The 15,190-nt window shown below is 40.7% G+C and overlaps 1 protein-coding gene across 3 annotated transcripts; it reads left to right on the top strand.

The window, feature by feature from the left end:
- The first annotated feature begins 5 nt into the window (after positions 1-5).
- On the top strand, positions 6-12,729 carry arnt (aryl hydrocarbon receptor nuclear translocator). 3 transcript variants are annotated; one of them, XM_084557726.1, is made up of 20 exons: positions 6-1,075; positions 1,681-1,774; positions 1,906-1,950; positions 2,061-2,111; positions 2,992-3,205; positions 3,736-3,949; positions 4,037-4,139; positions 4,240-4,305; positions 4,427-4,512; positions 4,640-4,716; positions 4,983-5,117; positions 5,228-5,302; positions 6,059-6,210; positions 6,435-6,557; positions 6,994-7,081; positions 9,151-9,338; positions 9,956-10,145; positions 10,342-10,516; positions 10,608-10,744; positions 10,831-12,729. In XM_084557726.1, exons 1-20 carry the CDS (start codon positions 1,039-1,041, stop codon positions 10,912-10,914), a joined length of 2,334 nt encoding a protein of 777 aa, XP_084413852.1. In that variant the 5' UTR covers positions 6-1,038; the 3' UTR covers positions 10,915-12,729. The 3 variants fall into 3 exon arrangements, with proteins under 3 accessions (XP_084413852.1, XP_084413851.1, XP_084413853.1); XM_084557725.1 differs by having other exon boundaries at positions 10,339-10,516; XM_084557727.1 differs by lacking the exon at positions 6,435-6,557 and having other exon boundaries at positions 10,339-10,516.
- Positions 12,730-15,190: the final 2,461 nt, after the last annotated feature.

Genomic DNA, 15,190 nt, shown 5'->3' with positions numbered 1-15,190 from the left:
ATATGGAGGGACCCATCTGCCTAAGGCCAGCCGGGTACAGACAGAAGAAAGAGAGAAGAGAACAGCAAGATAAACATACATCTGTCATAGATACACATATCTGACTAAAGCGTACATGTGGAATCTTATGATACAAACTGATGATGTTACATGACAGTTTGAAAATGTATTTCTATTTCAATAAACAATAGAAGGAAAACGCCCGGTTTAGGAGTTACACTCGGTTCTACACTGACCATTTGTGCCAGTAAAATGCTGCTTACACTGTATACAAAAGAACATTTGTTTTTATAAAAAGTTTATAAAAATAAAAACTTTTACATTTGACATCTTCCTCTTGATACATCTATTGTTTCCTTAGGAAATGTTTTACAAGATGATACTTTTCCCATTCAGAGGAGGGGTTTCACAACTTAAAACGTAAAACTTAAAAAGTAGCCTGCGTTTGATTTGGAGATATCTCACTGAAGGAAAAATGTCTCGTGTGTGATACTGTATGTGTATAATGAGATTCGTGTTAGTTATTAAACCATCAAAGAGTCGTACAGTGTCATATTTGCATGATTTACACCTGTCGTGCCAAACTCATTGACTTGTAGGCCAAACTGAGGGGCCTTTGTTTAACTGTGCAGACCTGCAGATCTGTGCCAGGGGGCGGAGGCAGAGAAAAACACGGATTTCCCAACATGTCGCGTCATTGGTATCTGGCTGTTTGTTGTCCAATAAGGAGAAGAGGAGAGAATACACTGTAGCCTGTACACCGCTAGCTCTAAACGCCATCTTAAATAGACAGGGGGGGTTTAAACGGAGAGAAACCAGGAAAACAGGCACCGCAGGCGGCAACCCGTTATTTTAGTCCGAGTTTTAAATCGTCGGCTCACTCTGGAGTAGTGTTAGTCATGGCTTTGAGATTTTATAACATAAAGTAAAAGCGCGGACGCGAGGAAATCGACAAGACACTGATTAGCATTTAGCTAGCAAGGGGGAGGGGCTGGGGTTTTCACGATTTTTTTTTTTTTTCTCCGAAGTTATTTGTTTATGTTATTCCACACAGACATGTCCTCTTCAAATCCAGGTAGGACCAAGTAGAAGTCACGGCGACAATTTAGTCGCACAATACTACGCAAATGTTGATCTGTTTTTAGCGTCCTCTCGAGGCTAGCTGAAGCGGACACTTTCCTAAAGATAGCGTGACAGCTTCTGCTAAGTTAGCATAATGGTAAAGCTAATGCTACTACAGCTAGCTGGTTATTGCATAAGCTGCAGTTATGCTAACTAGCACCAACTTGCTAACTAGCTCTTGGCTATAATAGTACTTGGCTAACGACTGAGATACTTCTAACGTGGTAATTTTGTGAGACTAAATGAGCTAAAAAGAGAAACCGAATCTAAATTGGCTAACTGACAGGCTGCTGTTTGCTAACTTCTTTTTTGTTGCTGTGCTACATGTTATGCTAGGCTACATGTAGCTTCAAGGTTCGTTCAAACTGTCTACAAATTAACGGTAGTTAATGTGGTGTTTTCTGTTCATGCTGTGAACTGAAACATACCACTAGCTGTGTGCGTCAATCTGATCTTTCAAGTACAGTCTCCAGTTTCTTTTTCATGACTTCAGGCACAATAGGAAGTCACCTGTCAACTCGGCTACATTGACTCTCTATTGCTCTGTGTTATTAATAGAGTTACCAGACCCAAGTCTGGGTATGGGGGCAAGTGGGGCCCAAGCAGGTGCCGGGGCTGTTGTACCAAAAGGGCCCAACAAAAGACGAGCTGCGTAAGTGTGTGTGTGTGTTATATGTCAGGAGTGTCTGGTGTCTTTTTCTGCTGACTGGTTTACTTTTGATTTTAACAGTCGTGTGATATTTAAGTGTAGCTACTTTTGTGTCTCTCCTCTTCTTATTACAGGCCAGACTTTGATGATGACGATGTTGAGGAAAGCAAGCTGTTCAGGTAAATGTACCTCAATTTAATATGGTATAAATCAGAATGGGGTGCAGTATTAAGTGTTTGAATCCCCTGGGATGCTGAGATAACAAGCTCTTTTCTGTGTTTTTATCCAGATGTGACGACGACTCATCAGGACCCAACAATGACAAAGAGCGCTTTGCTAGGTAGGAGGGTAAATTAGAAGAAATGGATGGATGTGGAGGGAGCATAGGGGAGCAGTAATATTGATTCAGTGGTTTCCTCAGTGCTGCTCGCCCTCTTTTTCTTCTTTTTTTTTTCTTTTTAGTCCTACTTTTTTTTTTTTTTTTTACTTTAGTGGTGATTTTTGCGCCTGTCTTTGAGCGGGTTGGTTTCGTTTCCAGGTTTTTGGAAGAAGATCAGAGTTTTGCAGATAAGGAAAAACTAGCCAGGTATGGCCTTGTACCACTGTGGAAGGCTCTTTCTCCTGCTTGTTACCTTATCAATATTGAATGCACTGATCAAATACTATCCTGTCCTGCTGGGATCCCAGCACCTTGCCAATGTGACAGCACAAAAATTACCATATGTTTTGCCGCTCTGCGTGTCTGTTTTGATGCCTGTCAGAATGGTATGCTTCTATGCCCATGGCAGCTCAGGTCGTAGCACCACTATGTTTTGTGTCACTAACGGCTACGTTGTATGTGTCAGTGAGACCTCTTCCACTTTGGTAATCCCTTCCTCTTGAGCAACTGTCTTCTCTGTCTATTTTGTCTCCCCCCCACTCAGGACAACTGAAGGGTCTTTCTCTTTCTGCACTTGCTCTCTTTTGTCACACAAGCTGGCCTTGAAAAGACCAGATTCTCTTGCTTTCTCACTCTTATTTTTGTTTACTCGTTATTATTTTATACCCCCATTGCTTCTCTCACCTTCTCTCATTCCAACCTCTTCTTCGAGATTGGCATACTTAACATTGAAACATTAATTCTAAACACTGCTCCATGTTGTCCACCTGCCCATCTGTTTCTCCCCATCTCGAACCCTCCTTTCCTCTCCACCTCTGCCTCCCTCGTTTCCTTACTCCAGGGAGAACCACAGTGAGATTGAGAGGCGGAGGCGAAACAAGATGACTGCCTACATCACAGAGTTGTCAGACATGGTGCCCACTTGCAGTGCACTGGCGCGGAAACCAGACAAACTAACCATCCTGCGAATGGCAGTGTCCCATATGAAGTCTTTGAGAGGAGGTGGCAATACAAATACAGATGGATCATACAAACCTTCATTTCTCACTGACCAGGTATGAGTAACAGAGAAAATGTAGGAAATGAGGAAAGATCAGATGTGAAAAACTTAGAAAGGGTTCACACCACACACTCCGTGGGAACGATTAAAGTCGCTCCCAAGCCATGGTTAGGATTGTCAACAACAAAATCAATAAATATACAGATTTAAAGTGGGTCACACAATAACACTATAATTAAAAATAGAATAAAGGAGAAGTGAACACCCTTTTAAAATTGCAAGTTTATTTTCTAACAGTTTGGCTAAAGGGCAGTTGCTGTTTTCCCCGAGTATCTTTGGTAACTAGTTGCCGTGAAAATGGATGTTGACCTTTATTTGACCAGTCTTAATTCAAGGACATTGGTCAGCCTGCAAATTGTTTAGTAACAAACTATGAATATGCCTTGACTTGAGTCTTAAGTGAACCTTCCTAGCTTTATAAACTCCTGATTAAGTTAGAAGAAGCAGCAAATAACTCCCTCATGTAGGTTTGTGTTTATATAGACTCGTCCTCACTGCTTATTCTTTGATGCTCAATGTCCATAGGAGCTGAAGCACCTCATCCTTGAAGCAGCCGACGGTTTCCTGTTTGTGGTGTCATGTGAGACTGGCCGCATTGTTTACGTCTCCGACTCCCTGACCCCTGTCCTCAACCAGTCACAGTCTGAATGGCTCGGCTCCTCCCTCTATGACCAACTCCACCCAGACGACACAGAAAAGCTCAGGGAGCAGCTCTCCACTGCAGAGAATAACAATACAGGTATAAAGTGGTAATGTGTCACATTAATAAGGAAAGAAGTATGTCTCCTTTGAGAAACATCATATGTGCATTGTTTGCCTTGTAAAGGGAGGATGTTGGACTTGAAGACAGGAACAGTGAAGAAGGAGAGTCAACAGTCATCAGCTAGAATGACAATGGGAGCCCGTCGATCATTCATCTGCAGAATGAGGTGTGAATCATACTCATAGAGTTATTTAGCCACTTTATTATTTATATCAATATATCTGTGCCAGGATGCTTAAGTTGTTCACATTGTGGTCTGTTTGCAGATGTGGCACATGTCCAGTGGAACCAATGTCGATGAACAGACTGAACTTCCTTAGAAACAGAAACAGGTGAGTTCTTTGTAGTATTAGAAGAATAAACATACTTGAAATACAGGGAAAATTATCCACTGGCACATTAATGAGACTAAATGGTTTTTAATTTATTTTGCATGTTCTTGCTTCACTTCAGGAACGGTTTGGGTGCACCTAAGGAAGGGGAGCCTCAGTATGTAGTGGTCCACTGTACAGGATACATTAAGTCCTGGCCCCCAGCAGGTAATATACACAGCCTTCTTGTTACACTTCATCAAATGTCTACAATCTGTAAGATGCAAAATAACACAAGCCCTTGATGGATAAATTTGATCACTTACACTTCCTCGTGTTTTTGTTTGTGTTTCAGGAGTATCACTAACAGATGATGAAGCAGACAACACTCAGGGGAGTCGCTATTGTCTAGTTGCCATTGGGAGATTACAGGTATGATGATTTTGAATTAGTTGTGAAACCTTGTTATTGTTTATAACGTCTGAGTAACGTCTTTTTTTTGTTTTTGTTTTTTTGTTCTAGTTATTTGTTTGCAAAATTGACCAGATGCAACTAGATATGTAAAATATAAATGAATCTCATTCATACGTATTGTGGATTTTAAAGTATCCAAGTGGTTCTGTCCAATTAAACATATTTGTCATGACATGAATCTCTTTACATGACATTTAAAGAAATATTTTGTTCTTCTACTCCAGGTTACTTGTTGCCCAGGTGACACGGGCCCCAACAGTATCAGTGTTCCAGTGGAGTTCATCTCCCGCCATAACTGCCAGGGCACATTCACCTTTGTGGACCACCGCTGCATGGCCGCCGTCGGCTATCAGCCCCAGGTACGCATGGTCACAGTTCCAGCTGCCGGACAGCCTTTCCTCATAAGGCTTTAGTTACTGTCAATGTATTTTAGACTAATGGAGGTTGTATTATCTTCTGTGTGTTTCAGGATTTGCTGGGAAAGAATATCCTAGAGTTCGCCCACCCAGAAGACCAGGGCTTACTGAGAGACAGCTTCCAACAGGTGAACTGTGAATATGTGCTGCTCTTTGAAAATGAATCTTTAGGTCTTTTGGTGTCTTGTGTTTGCACTTTGTCATATGTGGTTTACATGTTGAAAGAGTACTCCATCAGTTTAGCAATGCAGTCACATAACATTGGGCAATTTAAAAATGGTTAAAATTGATGCCGTCATCCACAATGCAAAGATTCTGGTGTATTAGCTGCTAATGTAGCTTCTATCTTCTGGCACCCTGTACATATGAGCATGGATTACAGAGGTTTTTTTCCTTTTTTTTTTTCTCTAATGCCACAACTCCAGATGTTTTTCATTTACAAACTTGTAGTTTGGAGCCACAACAGACAAAAGACATCAGATGGCATGCAGGACCTCTGGAACCACAAAAAGACTTCATATGTGTTTTTTTTTTCTTGTGTGTCTCATTAGTACTCCTTAAGATCCGTAAAAGAAACTATGTGAAAAATTGTTGAGGTTCTCCTTTAGGTAACCTGATTCTAAATTAAATAATTTAGTAAGAATAAAACTGACTGTAAAAGTGGAAAGAGTTTACAAAGCTAAACTATTGCCTGATTTGAAAATGAAGATATTTTTGTGCTGCAAAGTCTGTCTGCACCACCAGTTTTTAAGCTGTAAACACTGTGGTTTAATTACCTGTACAACCTGATACCTCTTTTTGTGACTGTGCACGTAAATCTACCGGTCATTGATTATGAAAACAACACAATATGATTGTTTGGCATGTTGTGCGTGTGTTCTCAGGTGGTGAAGCTGAAGGGCCAGGTTCTGTCAGTGATGTTTCGGTTCCGCTCCAAATCGAGAGAGTGGATCTGGATGAGGACCAGCTCCTTCACTTTCCAGAACCCATTTTCAGAGGAGATTGAGTACATCATCTGTACCAATGTCAATGTCAAGTGAGTCACACATTCAAATACAGCATGTAATGAAACCAATCATGTGCTGAAATGTGACTGTTGTGAAACAACTCTGTCTGGATATTTAACCAAGCCCCTCAACTCTTAGTTCCTATTAAAGCCCTACCACAAGTCCTTTTGAGTGTTTCGATTGACCAAACACTGACCGCTCTCTCCCAAAACTTCTTCTCTGCACTCTGCAATCAATGATTGTGGGGCAGTAGAAACTCAACCCAGGACCCCCTCACCCCCATCTCCTCCCCAGGGGCTTCGATGCCCCCGTCCATGGGTCAGATCAGCCCAAATGGCCCACCTGTAGTACTCAGCCCTGGGCAGATAGCCACCAGGTGAGATCAGGCCTGATCTGATTATACTCCCCCCTGCATGGGAGAACAAGGACTGCTTCTTCATGGGAGACTGCTGCTGTTTTCTAGCAAGCTCTACAGCCCTGTTTTGTTTTCTGGGTGATTTTCCTTTCTTCATTTTTTCCGTGTTGGAATAGCAGTGATAAAAAATGCATGTGTTATCATTCTTTCCATGTAGGTAGCATTATAAACAGCTTATAGATGCACTTTTAACATAGGTGGTGTAGCATGTTAGCAGTGTGTACCTTTAACACTTTTCTCTTCTTCTGTTGCCATGGTGACGGTGGCGGGTTGAGTGCTGTTTTCTCTGCAGGTGTTTGGGATTTCTCACTCAACAGCGGAGGGCATGGAAATGGAAATTAGTCTATTTTTGTCAGACTTAAAATCAACACTCTGTGTCTCTCATTTATTTTTTCAGACAGTTACAGCAGCAGCAGCAGGCAGACATGGAGGGAGGTGGAACAAGAGATGGCCTGTATGAGGCTGGGCAAATCACCCTCCCACAGGTTAGGCCACACATGCATTTAAAGGCACATGAATGTACATGTGCAGCTTGATTGAAGCATAGATTATCCCTGTTTCTCTTTCTTGCTTTCGTGACCGATGACAGCTTTTTTTTTTATGGAATCAGGGGCAGGATGTTGATTGCTTACTCCCCAGGAAAACACGTCCGGACTTTGGGAAAGTTCCATTATCACAACTTCCTCATGTCTGATTGTTGTTCATACTCAATACTTGGTTATTGTAGGAGGTTAAAGTAGAGATATTCTGACGAAAATTAAAACGGATGTGTTTTCATCCAGATCCATGACTAAAAAATGCAACTAAATCACTAATATTGATTACATACCAGACCATAACTGAATTATACCAGTGATGATGTAAAAATTGATTTGCACAGTAACAGAAATGGTATTCTCAGAAGTGTTGCTACTAGGGATGATTGCACCAGCTGGACATTAAAAAAAAAAAAAAGTTTGGCAGAAGCCCTACGTCAGTCCCAGCTACTTCCAGCCTTGTGATAATAATTTTCACCAGTTGCACCATCTAAAGCTACGACACAGTCAAGATGCTTGCATCACAGGAAGTGCATCGCAAACAACCTAAGAATTTGCTGAAAAGAAAGTTCTCAATAAGTTCTGTCTCCATTCATATATGCAGAGGATTGGCCACTGATCTTGAAGCCCGTATATTGGATGTGCCATTGTATCAGTGTTTTATTTTCACAATGAAAACTGGTCAAGACTTTTCACTTTACTCTTGCAGTCCAGCTGATGCAACCGCCTGAAATTGTTTCTGAGTCGATTCCCCCCACCCTAGCCCATGTGAAATGCACCACTGATGTTATGATATACTTATGAAGTATTCTAAAAATAAGTCATTGAGGAAGTATATTTTATTGGACAGTAAGCCTACATGTTTTTCACTGCCTGACAGTACGACTTTATTCATTGACAGCTAACTATTATGGCTGGATTTGTGCACTCGAAGCAAAGAAGTCAAAGAGGACGATTGAGATCATAATGTGTATATGAGTGACCATCAGTATGTGATGATGCACAATGCTTTATAAGCAAAAAGAGAAAAAAACATGAACCATGCAACACTGTGCACACACAATGTGCTACTAATATTTAAAGGCACATTTTAAGCAGAGGTTCTAACTCAACTCTGAAAACTGAGCCAAGTTGGAATGCAGAGCCTTTTTTTCCCTGTATCGATTAATACACGCTCCATAATGAAATGCAAATAGTGTGTCATCAGTCTCAGTTCTTACAAGTCTCTTAACATGCCATTTGGATGCCAGCCTACAAAAGCTTAAAAGGAAAACATGCAACAATTAACCTAACAGATACTTAAGTTACCTTGAATGTTGCATTGGAAACACATTAGCCTCAGACAGTAGGTGTAATTCTAGTCACAAAAGAAAACGTATATCTCAAATTACACACAACGCTTCCATAATCGGTGCCAACAGCAGGAAGATAAAAGGTTAATGTTTGTTTGTCACAGTGGTGACAGAATAGAGGCTGAAAACATGTCTGTTAAACGGAAACCCCTTTGTTTAGTTACTGTTGTATTGTTGTGGTTTTTACGTTGTTATCCCAGTTCCACTATTGTTTTCAGTGAAAATATGTGCTGCATGTATAATTTAGTAGCTTCAGCTGAGGTTTGAGTGTATAAATATAGTTTTAAAGAAATTAGTTAATTGACCATCAAAATTCTTTTCCATCAATTTTCTGTCCATCTGTTAAATCGACTAATTGTTTCAGCACGGTGAATTTTCCCTGTGTGGTTCATAATGTCGTCAGCCCGTATTGGATACAAGAAATCATTGTCGTTGTTATTGGTTGACATTTACTAGTGTTTGATTTGCCTCATGTTTCAGTTTACTTTTTGTATCAAGTAGCTTGATAGGCATGCCTTCTTCTCACTTCATCATAGTGATGTACCAAATTCAAGCCGTTACAATTTATGTTGGTCATGATAGATCATTACAGTATGAGTCAGGTCAGTTCTTCACCAATGAAACACTTGCAGAGTTTGATTCCTTGCTGTTTCTGTTGGTGTTTAGATGCCGGTGCAACCAGTCACAGCAGCTGGGCCGGACCTCAGCAAGAGCATTGAGAAGCCAGAGCTCTACCCCTCCCTCTTCCAAGGGCCAGATCAGACCAAGGGTATGCCCTCCACATCTACTCCATCCACTCAGATCTACGCCCAAGCCAACAACTTCACTGCTGGCCGTCCCAATGATACATACAGGTAGGCAGTGTGTTGTGTATACACATATCATGTGTTTACAACTACACCAGATTTTTTCCCTTAGCCTCTGTGAAGTCTGCTCAGACTTTTTTTTTTTACTGGCACATGGAAAACACATCAGATTTATTTTGGAGCTCATTCAGAAAAAATGTATTCAGTTACTCGAGGCAATAACAGCGAAAAATGTTTTCTCATGAACAAGAATCATTTGTGTGTGCCTGAAGTTCTTGTAATCTTGATATCTGACTAAAATATGTTGTCACCTCGGGATAACCACGATTTTTACCAGCCACAAACAGTAATGTAAATGAATTAAGATGTGGAGATAATGGGATTGTGATCTCACTGTAGTTATAATAGATAAACATGTTTATGTAACGCTCCAGCTGGTTTGCATATCCATGAAGTTTACTTCTTATATTGGCTCTTGGAAGTACACGGTCTGTGAATTATTGGCAACAACAACACATGGAAAAACTCCCAGTTGAGAATCTGCCAATGTGTGAAGTCCCCATGAAAAGAAGAACAAAGGCTTAAAGCAGGTGCAGGTGCTGCCTGACCGCCTTTGTCCCAGCTTATAAACAGCCAGGTCATGGTGCTCTCGCTTTTTTCTGCAGACCGGTTAGTATGACTCCACAGATGGCACAGCCAGCACACTCGGCAGGGCAAATGCTGGTCCAGATGTCTCGTCAGAATGGAGTCCCGCAGTCAGTTACCCCGTCCAGCACCAGCAGCCCGCTTCATGGAGGACCAGCTGGAGGTTGGCCTGGCCCTGGAACTGGAGCCAGACCACAATTCAACAACCAGGTAAGCCCATACAACAGGATTCATGGTCAGATTTTGCCTGTCTATTGTTGTACATGGTCATTATTCATTCATAAAGGATGCAAATGCTACATATAATGGTATTTTCATGTGTCTATCCTAGTTATTGATAACAAGTCTGACACTACGGTTAGTACTAGACAATAAATGGAGTCACTCTTTCTGTTCTAACCAGCAGGTGGCTCCCCAGGCAGCAAAGACCATGTCGCCACAGTTTTCCCCCATGGGAGGATTTGGAGGTGGCTCTTCCAACTCTTTTGGCCAGATGCCAACAGGTGCTGCTCCCACCCCCACCAACGGTGCAAACTACCCGCAAATGAATGCTCGTGCCAGCCTCAACACCAACGGTTATGGTAGGCCATGTGCTCATCTGTGTTAATTTTTGTCTTGGTGCCGTACTGGTTCATATCCTCACTCTCCCATATCCTCTGTGCTCCGTCCCAGATGGCTCTCAGTCTGGGGCACAGTTTCCCTCTCGAGCAGCGGAGGCGGTGTGGCCTCAGTGGCAAGGACAGCAGCATTCACAGAGTAATGCAGAGCAGCATCCTCATGCTCAGGGCAACCAGCAAGACATGTTTCCTGTGAGTACTACAAACTTTCTTAAATGCTGTTTTACTCTACTATTCTGAGTCGCTTAAACTAAATCTGTCTCTTGTATCTGACTCAGGATGTGTTGTCTATGTTGGACCAGCCGAACAACTTCAACAGTGATGACTTTGAGATTCCCATGTACCCGCCATTTAACGAGTGACCTCGTCAATACTTGTCTGCTGCTCCACCTTTGTCGTCTTGACTGATTTTAGCCCTCACAGATTCCTGTATTTAGCTCTTCTGCTCCTCTCTTCTTCCTGCTTCTGAGAGTGACACTCCTCTCTTGCTTTGCATGGCTTAAGTTGCACAGCTGTGAGCCAGTTAGAGATGGAGCGATGTGTTTGACTTCAGATATAAAGTGGAAGAAAATCAAGAATTTGCTACTGACTAAAAGATTATTGTTCTAACAATGTTTCAGACATTTAAGAGACTTCTCTAGCTAGCACTGCCCAAAGCTCAACAACCTATGTTGTAGATATGTGATATAAGGTATATATATATATATATATATATATATACATACATATATATATATATTCAAATATATTAAAACGCACAATCACAAAACCACCACTTGAATAGACTGCACAAAAATATGTCTACACTTTGGTAAACATACACCAGAAGTAAACACACACACACAAAGGCCTTTTATTCTAATATGTTTGTGGTTTTTCTCAGGCAATGATTAAGAGTGTACTTTGTTGTTTTACCCTTTAGTGTGTAGACTAATTGCTCCAGTTGCTGATATGAACTCTCGGGATATTGCAAAGATACAAGGATTTTGTGATTTATTTTTTTTTGTTATTCTCAGCTGTTGCACGCTAACCTCACTCTCAGTTATCCTCCACAGCATGCCTCTGCATGAATCAACAGCTTTCATGGAGCGATTCTTTGTCGTCTAGTTTTATACTGAGTACAGTTTTACATTCATTGTTGGCTTCTCCTATGAATTCAGTTTGTTTTTCCTCTTGAGAAACGTGTTTGTTTTTTCTATTGAATGATGTACTTCTACAACACATTGTTATAGTGGCTACATTCTGTTTTTCAAGGTGCCCTTCGGGAATATATACAATCAGTTTTTCTTTGCCTACATATATTCAGGATGCATGTGTGTTTGTTAGTAAACTGGATGCATACAGTATCATTATCAGCTAAAAGCTCAAAGGTTTCTGCCTTGCTTGATTTATTTCTTTCAGCTGCCCTCATTATTCTTTAAGTTCAGGCTTTTTGTATCCCTTTTATAACGGAAATATAAAAATAAAAAAAATAGTCAGCAATAATTAACAAGCAGGATTTCTGTACTTTTAAAGCCATCCTTTTGAGGTCGTTATGAATGTTTTCCTTGAATATTGTTATTTTAAAATGGAGAGACATGCTAGTAATGTTTGATTTAACTGAAATGTACTTTGTTTTATCTCTTGACCTATCCATCGCCCTTGTCTGATTGGTGTTTTATTAACGGTTTGATCAGGGTTTTCAGGATTAAAATGGAATCCACAGAGCTAAAGACGAAAGGACCTATAAGTGAGAATGTTTTTTAGTGTGTTGTCCTTCTGTTTGTGACATTTGGACAGACTCTTTGCCAACAAGGTTTTGTTTTTGTTGAGTTTTTATTATAGAAGAACGTGGCGGGGACAAAAATTATTTTAACTATTAACGTGTGGAATTTTAAAGTTGAGACCCCTCTTTGTTATCAGTTTTCCATTGTCTGTGTGTAACATTCACGCATGTGATGACAGATTATGAACTTGTATGTAACACCCATGTAGATAACTGTTCAGATTTCATCTTCCAGAGGATGGTATGTTGGTGTCTGTGTTGTCTTGCTGATAACCTCTTTGGTTGCTCTCTATCCAGGTTTTTTTTTTTCCTCTCAGAAACACAAAATATATAATTATACTGTATATGAAATTTAAATGAGAGAAAGAAATGTTTGGTTTTTGTATTAAATTGTTATATTGTCAAAAATTAAGGTGTTGGATTGTAATTTCAACCGCACACTCTGTCATTTAATCCTTAATCACGAAGCCACATAAACATCCCAGTGTCGTTCTTGATTGTTGTTTGTTTTAACCGTGCACTCTGCTGATCACACTCATGCAAGAGTCATGGCTGTTTTAGTTACATCCGTGCATGTATTCACTTCCTCTGAGCAGTTTAATGTTCTTCTCTGGTGAAGAAACTGAAGCCAACTTTGCTTTGACCGGAGTGTATTGGTTTTCTTTTCTCTTTCTGTGCATCGTTGAAGACTCTTGAGATCTGTGAGTATCTCCTGAGATCAGTTTCCGCCTCGGGCCGTGCCGTCTCTCTTTCACAGCCTGGGGGTGAAAACAGATGGAATTAATGCTACAACTGGTCTGAGAAAGGTATACTGTGTCAGCTGGGCCCTCTCTAGTTAGCACTTGGGGACACGGTGTGCTGTAAATCTTATTTTTTTTTCTGGTATTCTTTAACACACACACAGACCTTCCTTTCAATTAAAATTCACGGTTATTTGCATAGAGTCACTTTACTTGTGTGTGTGTCTCTGTTAGTGGCATCAGAATACAAGCAATCTGCATTTTTTTTGGTTCAGGATCAGTTTCCAAACCCTCTCAAGTGGATTGCCGTTAAGGCGTCATATCCTCTTTCTCCTCCTCAACCCTTTCTTTACTTCATCTTGATCATTTTGTTCTCAAATGTTTCCACCAACTTCAGGCTATAGGACAATCAAAACTTCATGAGCGTGTGAAGGGGAATATGTCAAGGGAAGTGATTGGTTCAGTATAGACTGAGCAATGTAACCTGCACACTATACTTAAAGTGCTTGAGTCATTTGTGTGCTACATCTTTCTGTCATGTTGTCATGTGTCTCTTCCTTGTACTGACCAGGGATCTTGTGACTCCCGTTAAGGTGTCATCTCCTGTGAAGGTCTGGTCTCCTGAAGCAATGCCTGGGTGTTCTAATCTCAGGAACGGCCTGATCGTTACCAAACCCCTTATTAAATATTCATGGAGAACACAGGTGCCAAATGGGCTCTGTGTGTCCATCAGTCCGTCTCACCTTTGGAAGGAGGACAGTAGGTGTCAGTGCTTGGTGGAAACAGATTAAGAAAGACGAAAACGGAAGAAGCGTGGCTCGATACACACACACTGATAGTGTGAGCATCAGTGGAATATAGATTTGAATAACTACTTTGATGGAAGTCAACAGCTGAGACGAAAGCTGTGAAGTAGAAGTAGATTTGTCAGCATGGACCCTCCAGTCCTCCCCGTGGCCAACCTGGATGTGGATGTGGATCTCGGGTTTGCCCTCTTCTTCTTCTTCCTCCTCTGCTTCTTCTTGCTGGTGACTATTGTCCGCTGTGCTCAGATGGTGCTGGACCCTTACAGTGCTATCTCTGTTACTACATACCAGGAGGGGCAAACAGAGGACTGATGGAGACCAGAGACGGAAAAAGAAAATTCCACAAGCCAAAAAAAATATTTTGAGACATTTCTTGTGACTGAGTCAGGCTGGGGAAGCATTTTTTTGTTGTTTTTGTTTTTACTTGAATATATTTTCTATCTTACTGATTTTTTTTGTGAGTTGTCTACAAGCAGCATCTGCGCCTTCCAGTGATGTAAGTATACATGAAAGAGGACAAAGTATACCTGTTTAGTGTTGAGCTTTTTCAAAAGACACGACTAAAATAATTCATTCATACACATATTCATACACAGTCCCACAATGCAAAGTGGTCAAACATCAGCTAGCTTTTATACCAGCAGTGTTTCACAGTGGTGTTTATATGATCAACATAAGTCCATGTATTGATATTTTCTATTTCAGAACCTTCCAAAAAATGCCGTTTAATCTTTTCAGCTGGTAGTGGGGACAAATTTAACAACTCACACAAAACATACAGCTGATCTTCTGCGTTGAACCACAGAAAACAAAAAGGCTTAAGTGTGATCCGTTCATCATACCACAATGTACACTGTGTAAAGTTCACATGAACAAAATCCAGTCCCCTCCTTCCCACACTAATAGAGCCCATATGTTTCAAACTTCTCAATGCAAAACAGATGTCCGGTCCTTTCCTCCCATTTCTGCCACACGATGTTTTGGAGCTTTCGCACAAACTCTCGTGCAAGTTGCTGGTTACTGAATGAATTATGTAACCCTCATCTAGTCTGCAATTCATCAGTGTTGGTTCTTTTTTATATATGTAGACAGAATCCACAGAATTAAAGAACATCAGAACAATACATCGTCCACAATAGTAACTACTGTTTAATAGTATTAAACCTGTCAAAAAAAAACCACTTTTTTTCTCACTTAGATGCAAATTTTCTGTTCACAAAACCTTCTTAATTTACTAGAAAAATTAACACTGCAATCCAATACAACCAGTTACTTAAACAGCTTGAAAAAACTACCATGTAAAATACACTGCCTGGCCTTAATTTCA

Source organism: Chelon labrosus, assembly GCF_963514085.1.
Source record: "Chelon labrosus genome assembly, chromosome: 12".
Classification (NCBI taxonomy): Eukaryota; Metazoa; Chordata; class Actinopteri; order Mugiliformes; family Mugilidae; genus Chelon; species Chelon labrosus.
The sequence above is the reverse complement of the archived record's forward strand: the minus strand, read 5'-3'. Positions and strand labels throughout refer to the sequence as shown.

What these genes read in the sequence shown, in the direction of transcription:
- arnt (XM_084557725.1), top strand. Translation starts at nt 1,039, where the DNA reads ATGTTATTCCACACAGACATGTCCTCTTCAAATCCAG. An exon ending in TGCAGAGAATAACAATACAG is followed by an intron (nt 3,950 to 4,036) that starts GTATAAAGTGGT and finishes TGCCTTGTAAAG; the next exon opens with GGAGGATGTTGGACTTGAAG. An exon ending in TGAGAGACAGCTTCCAACAG is followed by an intron (nt 5,303 to 6,058) that starts GTGAACTGTGAA and finishes GTGTGTTCTCAG; the next exon opens with GTGGTGAAGCTGAAGGGCCA.